This window comes from Protopterus annectens, chromosome 5.part0 (assembly GCF_019279795.1).
Source record: "Protopterus annectens isolate FY-2018-M chromosome 5.part0, PAN1.0, whole genome shotgun sequence".
Classification (NCBI taxonomy): domain Eukaryota; kingdom Metazoa; phylum Chordata; order Ceratodontiformes; family Protopteridae; genus Protopterus; species Protopterus annectens.
In genome coordinates, this window is record NC_056735.1 from 771,374,302 (window position 1) to 771,389,353 (window position 15,052).

General features: G+C 37.5%; 1 protein-coding gene across 3 annotated transcripts in view; it reads left to right on the top strand.

Moving 5' to 3' along the window:
* Nucleotides 1-15,052, top strand: part of ATM (ATM serine/threonine kinase) — a 3,174,581-nt gene that overhangs the window by 1,860,774 nt on the left and 1,298,755 nt on the right. For all 3 annotated transcript variants that reach the window (XM_044072618.1, XM_044072619.1, XM_044072620.1), the window contains one exon: nt 2,281-2,400. In XM_044072618.1, the coding sequence (XP_043928553.1) occupies nt 2,281-2,400 (120 nt within the window). The remainder of the gene's footprint in view (nt 1-2,280; nt 2,401-15,052) is intronic.

The window sequence follows — 15,052 nt, forward strand, 5'->3', positions numbered from 1 at the left end:
TGATTTCTAGGCCCAGAGCAGGTTTTGCTGAAACCATTTTATATGGGTTTCGTGATAGCTCTTCTCAGCCTTCCACCTCCCATTTTGTTTGTTGAAATTTATTTACTCTCCCTTCTGTTTAAAAGTCTGCAACAGTGATGTAGAAGGACATAGTATGATTGTGTAAAATCTTACCATAACAGCAGATGTCTTTCTCTTCACTGTTGCAGTATTTACTCCCTCCCTCCAACCCCTCCCTCTTGTTTGTTCTGGTTTTTGGTTTGGATTCCCTTCTGGCTAAGGGGTTCCCCTTTTTTCTGCATTTTTTTCCCTCTGGATGTGCATGGACTCTGTTGTCCCATGGAGACTGTTCGCTTCTAGGACAATTCACTTCTGGGTTGTTACATCCCTTTTATGCCCTACATTCTGTGTGGGAAGCATAACTTCAGTTTCGATTTCCTTAACTTATCAATTACTTATCCTCTTTTCTTCTTTCCCTTTTTGTTTCATTAGTTTTTGTAATGTGAAACTTTCCATATCTGTGTACCTTTGCCTGTATCTTCCTTCAGATATCTTTAGAGTTACTTTTTTGTACTGAGTAGTTTGGGGTTTTTTTTGCATAAGTATTATATCATATAAGATCTCCTTTTTCTATCCCATATCCATGTTTCTTATACATTTCAAAAATCTCTGGGTTTTATTCTTCATATTTTTGCACTTCTTCTGTCTCTTCTTTTTCCTGGCGGCCCAAAGTCTCTTTATCTATGTAATGTTTTTCATCTATCTGTTGTACTGATGAATGCAAATTTGCATTTGAAGCCTTTGACAGTTTTTCTTGTGCAAGTATGTTTCTTTCCTCTAATTTCTAGCTTAATCTTTCTGAATATTTTCTATATGGAAATTCTGGGCTTCTTGCTTAATAGTAACCGTGCATAATGTCTTTCTTATCAATAGTCCAGTCTGTCAACTTTATGGCTCTTTTTTGACCTGTCAGTTTGTATTGTGGACTACTACGCCCTTCTGTAGCAGGGGGCCATCCTTCCCCTGAGTCTGACTTATTCCCATTGTAGGAATATTTCCATGTCTTAACGATTCTACACTGTAATATTTTTCCATTCCTGGCACCAGTGCACATACCAGGATTGGGCACTTTTCTATACCAGGACTTGTGCACCCAGCTCTCTTTGTTTTTTAACCTGTCTCCATTATATATGTTGTACAAGATGCAGTCTATATATCAGTATCGTCTTGATGAGAATTTGAAAAAACAGGGTCCACTATGTGAAAGTACTCACCAGGGCTTGAGGATGAATCAGTTCCAGCAGTACTACTCCCGTTTGCTTGCTGATTTCATCATTTCTCCATTCGGACCCTGTTTCAGTATGATCAGTGTTATATCCATTGCATTTTTTAAAAATGTGTCTGTAAAATATTTTTGCATGGCTTGTTTTCACTGAATAGTGTGTTGTTGGTTTACAGCCTAAGGAAGAGCCTTGTTCAAATTGGGAACATTTGTCCTGAACCCATTTCCATGTTGCTCATGTGACAGTTTGCTTCCTTCCTAGTGTTGATCTTTATGTCCTGTATGCCTGTGCCCACTGAAACATCTCCTTTGAAGTTGAGTAAGAGTACTGCAGATCACTAAATCATTGTGATGAGGTCTTGCAGTGGGTCACATTTTTTCTTGTCATCTCATTCCACAAGAAGTACAGATAACACATTTTTCATTTATTGTGTCTTATGCCTCTTTAAACATAGCCAATGATAGTTATTAGAGAGTTACTTCCAAATCTTTATTTCCTTTACATGAAAACCTTCTGAGCTATTTGGAGAAAAGAACTGAAGAATGGAGGTGGTAAGCACAAAACAATGACTGTATGGAGCACAGTGTTTTCAAATGTGGCTACAGAGAAAATTTGACCATGCTTAGTGTGCTTAGGTGATGAATACCTGCATTTTAGGAATTGCTGAGGATGTTTTCCTAAATATCTGAGGATGAAGTGATTAGTAGCATATCTGTATTTAATGGTAAGCATTCCCTTTAACTATGCTAAATGGCAAACATTATGGAATTTCAGAGTGGCATAAAGATATTAGCTTTGACACCTCTGCATGTTTGGGATACTTTTTGACATATTTGTGATACAATGTGCCTTTCCTTAATGACTGTAACCAGTCAGGCATGCAAGACTAAATCACATTTTTTACCTTACTTAACGAGGCTGCATGGAATGTTTTTATTGAATTGTAGTATAGTTATTGTAGTTTAAGTAATAGTTTACAAACTTTATTTTTCATAAGGGTCAAGGAGGTCAAAGAGTTGTGCAAAGGAAGTCTTGAGTCAGTATATGCCCTCTATCCCACGCTTTCAAGATTGCAGGCCCTTACTGAGTTGGAAAGTGTAGGACAGCTCTTCGTAAGGTGAGTTGATCTCATGAATGTGAAGTTTTCATCACTGTGAGCTGGTGCAAAAATTAATAGAAGAAAACTACTGCATTTACAGTCACTTCATTTAATTTTAGCATTGTTATTAATGGTTTTCTTTCTATTTTGAAGAATATTGAAAGTATTAAAGCAGGAATTTTTATATTATTTGACAGAAACACTGCTCACAACCAACACTGGTCATATTTGCTGTATTTTTTAACTTTGCTATGGGTCTGTGGAACCCACTAGGCCAGCAGTCTACAACCTTTTTGCAATAAGGACCAGTTTCATGTAAGACAATTTTCTACAGACCGGCCATCGTGCGCGCATAATAAAACATAATAAAGTGCTTAATATTTATTTCCTAGGGGGGGTCCGACTGGACGAGATGAGAACTCCATTTTCAGCAGAGACCTGGGTAGAAAAGCATCAAAGTACAATAAAAAGACAACTGGCAATAATTGACAAAAAAAAAGTGTACATTCTGCTTAACAGCAGAACATTGATCTAGTTAATACATAATTGCAATAGTACAGCAAGTGAGAATAATTACAATTACAACATGAAGCATAACAGTCTGCCTAACAGCATAAAATTGATCTTGTTAGTATATAACAATAATAATAATAAAACCTTCAAAGTATATATGAGGTAGTACTAATGGAGTCAGTGGATGTAACTGTAACCAAAGTGCAAAGTCATGAGAAATGCAATTCTGTCACTCAATTTTATACCAATAAATGTTTGTTGATTTTTCGGGCTTCATTTTCAGTCTCTGCTGTGCTGCAACATGTGTTTTCATACTGTAGCTGCTGTTTCATCTGTCGGGGTTCCTGCTTTCTGTTACAATTCTGTCACTCCTAATATAGTCAAAGTAAGTACAACTCACCATAATGCAGAATCAGTGGGAGCCCTGAGCTTGTTTTCCTGTAACGAGACTGTCCCATCTAGGGGTGATGGGAGACTATGACACCCAAGGTGTGTGCCTTATGTCCAGTCTACTCTGTAATTTTGTTTTGTTTTTTCTCATTGCAGAAAATCCTGATTCACAAAGGTAGGATGTTGGAAGTGGAAGCAAGGTTTTCAGTGCTTTTGTGGCAATCTCAGGATATTCCACCTTGATTTTAATCCAGAATGTTGGCAGAGTTGAAGTTGTCTCAAACATACTTTTAAGCCCACTGTCATTTGCAACCTCAAGCTGTTGATCTTCTTCCAGCACTGACAAGGTTGATTCCCCTGGCATGTTCATAAATGGGTCGCGGATTCATTCTTTCCCATTTCGCAGGTCTTTTGTGGTTGGGAAGTAACACTCAAACTCTTTTAAAAGCAGAGATAGGTGATTGTGCACCAGTTGGAAGAATGAAGGCCCAGGCTCAGTCTCTTCCAAAATCCCTGCCAATGTGTGAAACATGTCAAATATCCCTATTTTCACTTGCTGTCCCCACAGTGGCAGTTTGGCTTTGAATTCAGCCACTTTATCTGCCAACTTGAAGACAGTGGTCCTTTCCCCTTCAAGTGACAGATTTAGTTGAGCAGGTTGAATATGTCACACAAGTAATCAAGTTTTGCGATCTATTCTGTGAACCGAAATGTGCTGCCCATGGTGACAGGTCTCATAACTTCAAACACTCTGGCCAGTGATCTACCTTTAGAAAGCCATCTAACTTCTGTGTATAAGAGAAGACATTTGTACTCTGCATCCATCTCCTCACAAAGCTGCTCAAATAGCTGCAAGTTAAGGGCATGTACTCTGATGTGGTTAATAACTTAAATGACATCTTTCAAAACGCTGTTAAGTTCAGGTGACATTTTTCGGCTAACCAGCATTTCTCTGTGAATGACAGAGCATAGACTCACATTCAGGTGCAACCTCCTTGACTAGAACAGTGAAACCAGAAAGCCGCCCAGTCATGGCAACAACTCAGTCCGCACATACACCAACAGAGAAGGACCAGTTCAGTTTACCTGATATGTAATCATTCAAAGACTTGAATAGTTCTGCAGCTGTGGTGTTGGTTGGCAGCGATAATGCACATACATCCTCATGCACATCCTCCTGAAATATATATTGCACAAAAATAAGCAATATTGGCTTGTTGTCAACATCAGTAGACTCTTCAGCCTGGATTCCATGCCATGGTGACTCATTAATCCTCTCTAATTGCACCTCAGTGTCCTCTGCTATTTCATCAATTCATCTGGTGACTGTGCTAGCCGAAAGAAGAACTTGTGCTACCTTTTTAGCTGCAGGCTGTCCGAGACAAATATCTGTAGCAACAGGTAAGATCGTCTTCAACAGTAAAAGGCTTCTTAGCCTTAGCAATACAATTAGCCACTAAGTGTGATGATTTCAATGAAGACAGACTTGTTGATGGGGTGGCCTTCAGTAATTGCTTCTGTCCTTTGTGGTGACATTTTTTTCTTTCAGAAAACTCCAAAGGCTTGTGTTTTAATGCAGGGTGCTTAGTCTATATGTGGTGAAGCAGTTTTGAAGGCTTCATGGACTCATTGAATAGCTGGTCACCACATATTATACTGAGCGGGCTTGGAGCATGTGAATCACCTGTCGCAGTAAACCCATAATTTAAGTAGGACTCTTGGTATTTTCTTTTAAATGTAGCTTTCTTTTTGTTGGCAGTCTTAGAGTCTTCTACTGTCTCATCATTGGGTATTTCCCCTTTTCCAAAGAAGCTCTCCAGAGATGTTTGGTTTTTTACTCATTTTAAATAATGAAGAGGAAACAAGTAAGCACTGTAAAATGGTAAAACAACAAATGAAACACTAGTCCATGAGTGCCATTAAGGTAATTTATTCAATAGGTCTAAGATAAGCTCTTTCGTTTTTCACAGAAAACTTCATCAGATAAAAATCATTAAAAATAGGAAGACTTGTGTTATAAACTTTATATTAATATAAACTAAGTCTTCCGGTTTTAATGTTTTTTATCTGATGAAGTTTTCTGTGAAAAATGAAAGAGCTTATCTGTGGAATAAATTGCGATAATGGCAGTTACGCCTGGACTAGCTGCTATTTGCTGTTTTACTTATTTTACTTGTGGGCTTCATTTATTGGGAATTTCAGATTTCATATCCTCAGAAAATACTGATGGTAACCTTATTCTAGCAACTTTCTAAGCTTATAAGAGAAATATTTAAAATCTGTCCCTGTTGTTTGGTTCTGTCCAGATTTATTATGCGAGAGGTTGAGTGGTATGGTCAAGAGGTTCGTAAAGCTAATGGCAACCTTTGTTGACTTTTTAAGTTTGTAAGAGCAGTAGTTAAAATCTGTCCTTTATTTGGCTCTTTCCCGATTTATTGTGCGAGAGGTTGAATGGTACGGTTGAGAGGTACGCAAACCTCATTGCTGCTGCCAAGGGATAACTTTCACTCTTCACACACACACACACACACACACACACACACACACACACAGTCTTCTACTTTCATGCACGCATTCACTCACACGCAGACAGAAACATACACACTTTTCAGTTTTTACACTCGCTAAACAACAAAAGTGCTACTTAGTATGTGTAGAAATAATGTCTCAATTGATCTTACTTCTCACTGTCTCGTCTCATGCACACACACATACATTCTGCTTTCATGCACGCATTCACTCACACACGTAGACAAACACATAGACACACTCATACACGTACATGCACACATTCCGTTTTAATTTCACTCTGTGCATGGCAGCCCGGTACTAAATGATCCACAGCCCGGTGGTTGGGGACCGCTGCAGTAGGCAACAGTTTCTGTGCTTTTGCACTGCATAGGTGATATTTTGGTTAGCTGAATTATATTTAGTCACAGAGTGCACGCATAGACAGTAATAATCCAGTTGCTGTACAATTCATTCACATCTTACTGAACTGACTAACTCCATATTGCTTTATTTTGCCAGTCATAAAGGTTTCTAAACCCTGTTAAAAATGTTCTTTATTGGTTTTATCTGGCTACTTCTTCAGGACAGCTAGTTTCTTGGTCTGATCCATGAAATCAGTTTCACTGTTGTTTTTTTATTTTTTTTTTAAAGGTTGTTTTTAATATTTTGTCTTTCATGCCTTAATAACTTTGGGGAGATGTCTGTGTCTCTCTCTGCAACATATTCTTAGGCATTAGCAAGCCAGATCCATGACATATCCCTGACTGTGACCTACATGACCTGGATCCTTTTAGTGACCTGAGCAATGAAGGAGCTTGCAAGAGGAAGGAGGGGCATGATGAGATGGTACCTGCAAGGTGAAGGGTGTGCATGTCTAAGGTGCACTTCCTATGTGAGAGTTTGTTAGAGGCTGAAGACCTCAAAGAAGTACTTACTTCAAGGCAGATAGAGCCTTCTGAAGGCTTACATCAGTGATAAAAGTGAGTAACATGCTTTTCCTAAGGTCTACTGCATGCTGAACTCTGATCATATACTGTTGAGCATGCATAGTGGAAGCAGAGAGGGTTAAAGCAAAAACCCAACTGCTTCATTATATATTAGCACTGCTTCTGTCATATGCCCTCCTTTTTGGCTCATCTTGGCATATTTCATTTTTTCATAAACATTTCCATTTGTATGTTTTCTTGATTTCCATATTTCTCTGCTTTATGCAGACTTTCACAGAATTTCCAAAATATTTCTAATACATCTACAGGATCTCATTACTTTCCTTGTTATAAGCTCGTCAATGACCCTTTCTAATTTCTGTTGCCTGAGTTGTTGTGCTGAACGTTTTTGTACTCTAGGGTTATTATCAGAAACAGTTGCTTAACAGCAATCTTTCCAAACTCATGTATTATTGAGGTAATCCTTTATTTTCTGCTTAGCATTCTGCAGTTGATCCTCTTCTTGTTCTGTGAGATTACCCGTATTCTGCAATATTTTAACATTTGCCGGTCCCTCTAAATAATTTTTGTTGTTTCTTAACCATAGCTTTCTTACTTTTATTTCCATCCTATTTTTAAACTACACCTTAATTTTCTCCCAGTAAAGTAATTTCTGTTCTCTCAAATAGCTTCTAAATAGTCTCCACTACCATTCCTTAAATTCCTGTGTTTTCAACAGATGGGTGGGAAAGTGCTAGTCTCTCATTTTTATTTCATTACCCAGTGTTTTTATTTTAGTTATTATTGGCACACGATCTGAAATAGTTATTGGGTGCTTATCAAGACCTTCAATTAAATGCACATGTTCGTGTGAAAAGTAAATTCTGTCTAACCTAGCCCAGTTTTTATATCTTGGGGAATAATATGTAAATTAATTCTGAACTCCTACTACTGAAGTCACTTGTTCCATGCCAAATATTTTCATAAATTTCTTCAAAAATCTACCTTCCTTTGTTATACTTTCCCTGCTGGGCCTCGCAGACACATCTCACTGCTGCAAATCACATTCCATCCCCTACCTTTAAGTAATATTCATTGCTGAAAAGTGATTATTTCTCCCAGAATTTTCTTAAGCTTCATTATAGCAGTTTTAGGTAGAATATAAGTACATGCCGGTATAATCCTCCTCCCTTGCCAGTAGCGCCTTAGCACAACAAATCTGCCATTATTATCTTTATTTTTTTTTATCACTGTTGGAGCAATTAATGTAAGTGCTTTTCATTTTATTTGTCCCAGGTATTCCATCAAATAACCATCCTGAAAACCCTTCTTTATCAAATTCACATGTTAATTTCTAAGTGTGTCTCTTGTAGCATAGCTATTTGCACTCTACATTTATTAATATAATTCACTACTCTCTTTTATGTATTTATTTGTGAGACCATTCACATTTATAAACATTACAGAATGCATTATATTCTTAAAAAATTATTATTCCTACCATTTTTGTATAACAGCTTTTTTGTAAAATGTCTAGTTCCAGCTTTTGTGTTGCATGCAGATACTGTGTGGCAGGTTAATCTTTTATGGATTTTTTTTTTTGTTATCTCCATTTGAGCCTGTGCCACATTTTACAGAATGTTTTGTTTTATTGAAAACCCTAAAACAAAAATGCAAACACACCCCCAATACCCACCTAAACCCTATTAAAATAATAATAACTCACAAAACTTTGTACACATTCAAATGTTGAAGTTTTACCCTCTTGATAGTAGTGAATGTTAAAATTGACAGCCACACATACAGATTTGAGATAACCTAATAGAAAGGTCAACCATTCTAAGAGACATGGTACAGCCTGTGGTTCTATTAAGTGTTGTGTTTGTGTTATCTTTATAGCTCTCTCAGCTGGGAAAACACTTGAATGCTTTCAGAAAATATTTTCTCCAAGCCATTTCTCTTATCAGATTGTCTGCTAGGAGCATGAAAACCAGGAACAAAACTGCCAAACATATTTTTAACTAGGACAAAAGCCTTATAATATTCAATATTCGTTTTCATTTACTTGCTTTCTATAAAACTTGTTACTAGATTAAGCTAGTGGCCTTAAGCCAGTCATTCCCCTATGCAAGAATGAGAAAAAGTACACTAATGTTTCTTTTGTCATGCTCTTTTAACCAGATTTTTTTACATTGTAGTGCCTACATTTCTTAAAAGTAAACAAGGAGAAAGAAAGAAAGAAGGGAGAACAAAAAAGTTCCATTTGTATCTCCGTTACACATAAAAATAACTGAAAAAACTTTACAATATGCAAAAAAACTATGCACACTTCAAAATAGTAGTATTAAGAAAAATGTTTTATTTACAGTTAACTTTCACCTTCCTCTTCCTGAGTAATTTTTCTGAACATTGATGACACGAAATAGGGCATATGCTTTAGTCCCCTACAAGTTTAACAGAGTCAAAAAAAATCCAGTGTTTCCAAATTTTCTTGTTCTGTCATGATTCACAAATGTAATTATTGCTTTGTAAGTCCACATTTGTCATTTTCCAAGTTACTGATTTTATTCTCCCAAACATTGATGACATGAAGCAGGGCATATATATGCTTTAGAGTCCCTTACACGTTTAAGAAAGTCTAATGTTTCCCATTTTTCTTGTTCTATTCCTATTCATCTCCATCTCCCAAACCCTGTCTCTGTTTCATTTCCAACTTACCTTCGATTCTTGTAGTCAACTTTTGTGCCCTTTTCCCTTTCTCAAGCATTTTCCATTGAAACACTGGAAAAGGTTTCACTGACACAGTCTGTCTGTTTTCTTTATTACCAAAAGAACCAGAAGCAGAATCTCCTCTTTCACAACTCCCTGTTTGTTGGACAAACTTTTTTATTTCTTCTTTAGCATGCACTTCATAAAAAAAAGATTTTGTTCCTCCAGGGGAAAATATTTTGAAGATAGCTGGGTACAGCAGTTTGATTCTCATGCCTGCTTCTTGACATTCTTTGAATAATGGAATACATTTACTCATCTTCTGCCCGGTGTACAGTGAGGGTCTATATCAGAACATCGAAGTATTAAAACTTTGAATGTTCTGATATTGAACACTGTTCAGTGAACGCTAAGAATAGCAAAGCTGCAGAACAGCAAATTCTTTCCTCAGGAAAGAATTTGGTTGGCCATTTCTGTGGCTTCGCTATTCTTAACGTTGTGGTGGAAAGTTACGGGTTGGGTTCAGTAAGTGTGAGATTGTTTGTACGTTAGGGTTAGGGGCGGGTTAAGTGAGTTAGGGTTAGGTCGCAGGTGCGATAGTGACAGACTTTAGGGTTAGGGTTTGGGTTCAAGGGAGCCCGCAGGATTTTTTGCAGGGGGGTGCAAACCCAGAGCCCCACCCACATAGCTCTCCCCGCCCCCTGCCAACACAGCCCCGCCCATGGCCACCCAAGCCCCGCCCACATTGGCTATTTCTCCCCATTTGCCATAGACACTGTTCAAATCTCTGTGTGCATACTGTTTTATGCTTTAGTTCTACAGTGATTACAAGCAGTTGGATTTAATTTACAACTTTTATTTCAAACATTATCGCCCAAACACTGATAGACATTTACTAAACCTAAACAAAGCAATAGTCTTACAACGAAAACAGACTTGGCATTAAAGCTTCTCTACTTTTGAAACCCACATTCAAAGAAAATGCATCTGGCCAGTGGCAGGTTATTTACCTTTGAACTGTTTTCAAGCAATAGGCTCCTTGCACACTGTTAGGGCCATGCAAAAGTTATTTGATTTACCTGATTGTATTAATTATAATATATAATTGAATTATATCCCTTGCATTTTACAGCAACACTTGTTTGCGTGTGTTTTAAATTTATAGTTTTGAACATTTTTCCAGTAAGCAATGAAACAAAACATACAAACCAATAATGACAAACTGCCCAATTCAGAACATTTCAACCATAAAAGGCCACTCATTACAATCCACCAATATCAGTCAATACACACAATCTCTGCTGAAGTAAAAGTAATCTGAATAATTCCACATTAAAGATATCTGAAACTAATGAAGAGGTTGTTGCTAGAAAACAACTGTATATTTCAGTGTTTAATCTACAGATTCAGTGCCTGCTGCCATCAAAGAATAAATTGCCTATGTTAAATTAAAAAAATGGTAAGCTGGTATATTGCAATAGAAAATGGATGGCAAGCTGAAAAACAGGTTCATAGTTATTAGGCATCTCATCCAAAGGAGGACATCCTCAGGACTGCAGCATACAAATGTACATGCTGTAGGAATAAAACCTCAAGCCTCTACATTAAGATGCAAGTATTCTACTTGTGGTGCTACTAACATAGCTTTAAAACTTTATACCACAATAGAGATACCATTTGCTAAACAAAACAGTTGCACATTGTAAATAGACTTGGCATGAGCAGCAGTAAACTTTGCTTCCCTTAAACCTCACAGTTCCTTGAAAATGCACTTGAAAATAAATTCCACCTGCTAACTCTAACTTGGGCATTTCACTGTCTCTCTTTCTCTCTCTCTCTCACAAACATACCACACCCCTCAAGGCCTCAACCTTAGTGCAAGAAATCTGGACAAAGCTTAAAATAAATAGGGACAGATTATAAATATGGCTCTCATAAACTTAGAAAATTGCAAGAATAACAGGATTTGTGTTAGTATGCATTTTTCTAAATGATATGACGTCTAAAACTGAAATGTCTCTCATTATTTAGCAACTTCAATCCTTTTTAGGAGGAATATGGGGCAAGAATCTGGACATTCTGCAAAAACCTGGACAGCTGAGGGGTATGCTACCTCCCTCTTATACACACCAAATAATTCTGGTCAAACTTGAATTAGTTCTGGGAAGGTTGCACTGAACGGCACCGTGCTTGATCTGAAGTGGGTGAAATCCTGGTAGCCAGTGATAACTGATCTACAGCTCAGCAATGTGGAGCATTAAAGCATTTTTAGCAGAGCATTGTTTCATCACTACCTATTGTGTTTGCACATAAGTTGTAGTTATTTCAAACATTTGCCTTTTTTGATTACTACAGAGTACATTTACCCACCAGAGCTGTTGTGTTTTGACTTCAGTGCGGAGCTTACCTAGTTGTTGCAGGGCTTGGCTTTTAAGTAAGGTAGCAATGCTTATTTACCATATACCATTAAAGCCACCCAACTACAAGTGTACTAACACACAGACACAGCTATAAGACACTGGTCTCCAATAAAATGTAATGAGCTTCTGAAAATACTGTAATCCTGTCCTTTTATTACAAATACTGTCATATGCATTTCAATACCCAAGGCTTATACATTATCTAGTTATGTAAATATTCTCTGCATGGCAACAATGAAAAGGCTTTCAATGCTGGTAATTCTTTAACAGTATGCTTACTAAAGCTTACTTGCATCTTACAATCTCCGACAAGCTTACCTGATGTTCATTAAATCATGGCTACTTAAACAGAGCAACAGGGCACTGTGACAGCATGCAGTTCCTGAACAATAAGAAGCATAAATCAACAGTATAAAAATCTGATAGAAAACCAGAACATTCTGCAAAATCAAGGACAGATGAAAAGCCACGGTCGTATTTGTGATCTACCTTGGATGGGGGAATACTCTGCACACTTACACTGCATAACTGCTCCTTGCCTTCCTTGGACACATCCAGAGCCACTACAATGGGGGGTGGGGTGCAATAAGTATGTCATAATTTGAAATGTCTCTGGCTGACAGTGATGGCTCTGACACTCATACCTCTCAACTTCAGAGCAAGAAGTCTGGGCAAAGCCATACATAGAACTAGAAGTGGGACACAGGCCCAAAAATAAGGCCAATTTTTAAATATTGCTCTTATTAACTTAGATAATAGAACAGTAGTAGATCTTGCTTAGTACAATTTTCTGAAGGGTATAAAATCTGAAACTCAAATGTCTGCCATTATTTTCTAACTTCAATCTTTAATGACTTGCCACTAATTTGCCATAAAACCACAATTTTATGAAAAACGGACCAAAATGTGATGCAAAAATATAAAGTTGCCACACAATACAGCTGGGAACCTGTCAAAAAGGGACACCTTTTTAATATTAACATTGTTAACTTGAGCAGCTAACAAAATAAGAGCATCTACATGCATTTCTGAAATAAAAGTAATCTATAACTCTGATTTATTGTAAACCCTCCACATTTTCTTCCAAAATTGCCATTTGGGAGGAGGGATTATTAGGGGAGAGCAACATTTTGAGCCAAAATTGGGGACAATTGAGAGGTTTGGATATTCCTAATCTACAAAGTGATTTGCACGTACCTCTCAACCTCTTAATGCAGGAAATCTGCACAAGGCCAAATATATTGAGGGAACATACAAACACTACTAAAAATTGCTCTTGTATAAACTTAAGACAGTCTTGCATTAGCATGCATTTTTCTGAAGGTTATGACGTCTGAAACTCAATGTCTGTCATTTAGTGACTTCATTCTTAAATGATTTGCTAGAAAACCACAAATTTTATGAGGAACAAACCAAAAATAAGAAGCAAATATCTATTAATTCTGCAAAGATATGGACAACTGAGAGGTATAGTTCAACCGGGGCTGTGTCTGAGTTTGCTACCCCACCCTCACAAAATCATGGTCGAATGGAGCCTCCCCCCTGCAGCCATTCCAATGTCCCATTCCTTGGTTATTTTGTCCCATTTACCATAAACACTGTAATGTGCATACTGCTTTACTTCTGCGATGATTTAGATTTCATTTGAAAGTTTTATTTTGCATTTTACAGCACAAACCCTAATACATATCTGTTAAACAAAGCAATGCAGTCTCACAATGAAAATAGACTCAACATTAAATCTTCTCTGCCCTTGAAACTCACATGCATTGAAACAGCATTGAAACCCACATTCAAAGAAAATACATTTTGCCAGTGGCAGATAAATATTAACTCTGGGCTGTCTTCAAAATCATAGGCCCCTCGAACATAACATACACATGCTCTTTGATACACCTTCCTGACTGTATTACATTATATTCCTTGTACAATACAGTACAGTTGTTAGAGGGCATATTAAATTTATTGTTTTGAACATTTTTCCAGTAAACAATGAAACAAAATGCATACACCAATGACAAAACTGCCCAATTCAGAACATTTCCATCATAAAAAGTCTACTCAACCTTCTATAGTCCACCAGTATCAGTAAAAAATATGCACAATCTCTGCAGTAGTAAAATCCACATTAAAGAAAATTGTAACTAATAAAGAGGTTGCTGGCTTGCTGCTAGCAAACAACTTTATATGTCATTGTTTAGTCTACAAATAAAGTGCCTGTTACCCTTGAAGAATAAATTGCCTTTGTTGCATGCAATAAAAAAATGATAAGCTAGTAATACCACAATAGGGAATGGATAGCAAACTGATAACAGGTTCATAGTTACTAGGTATCTTTGCCAAAAGGACTGCAGCATCCACCCCCTTTACAACACAGTACAGTATCAGCAATGCATCTACCTACTGTGGGAGTAGAACCCACAGCCTTCAGCATCAAAAGCAAGTACACTATCTGTTGTGCTATTAACAATGCAAGCAGACTAAACATAAGCAGCACTAAACTTTTGCTCCCCTGCAGCTCTCAGCTCCTTGTAAAATCTACTCGACACTCAGCTGTATCTCTGAACTTTGCAGCACAAGAAATCTGGAAAAAGCCAAAATTTATTGGGGGGGACAAAAGGCCAAAACCAGGGACACATTTTAAACATTGCTTGTATAATGTTGGAAAGTTGCTAGAATAAAATCCTGCGTTACCACCATACATTTCACTACCACGTCTTGAACCCAGGGAACCCTGTGCAAAACAGTCAGAGCAACATACCACTACGCCAAATCAGCTGTTTTGTGAAAGAGGAAGACTGAAACTTAAATGGCTACCATTTAGTGAATTCAGTTCTCACCATAGCACAGCTGTCAACCTCTTAGCACAAAATACCTGAACAAAGCCAATAATGGGTGAATACAGCCCCCAAACATTCAGTGAATTCAGTTCTCACCATAGCTCTCAACCTCTTAGCAAAAAACACCCGGACAAAGCCAGTAATGGGGGAATATAGCCCCCAAACATATTCAGTGAATTCAGTTCTTACCATAGCTCTCAACCTTAGCACAAAACCTGGATGAAGCCAATAATGGGGGGGTACAGTCCCAAAGATAGGGATACATTTCAAATATCCATCTTGTACACTTAGAAAATTGCTAGAATAAAAGCTTTTGTTACCATGCACTTTCTGAAGAATATGAAGTCTGATATTCAAATGA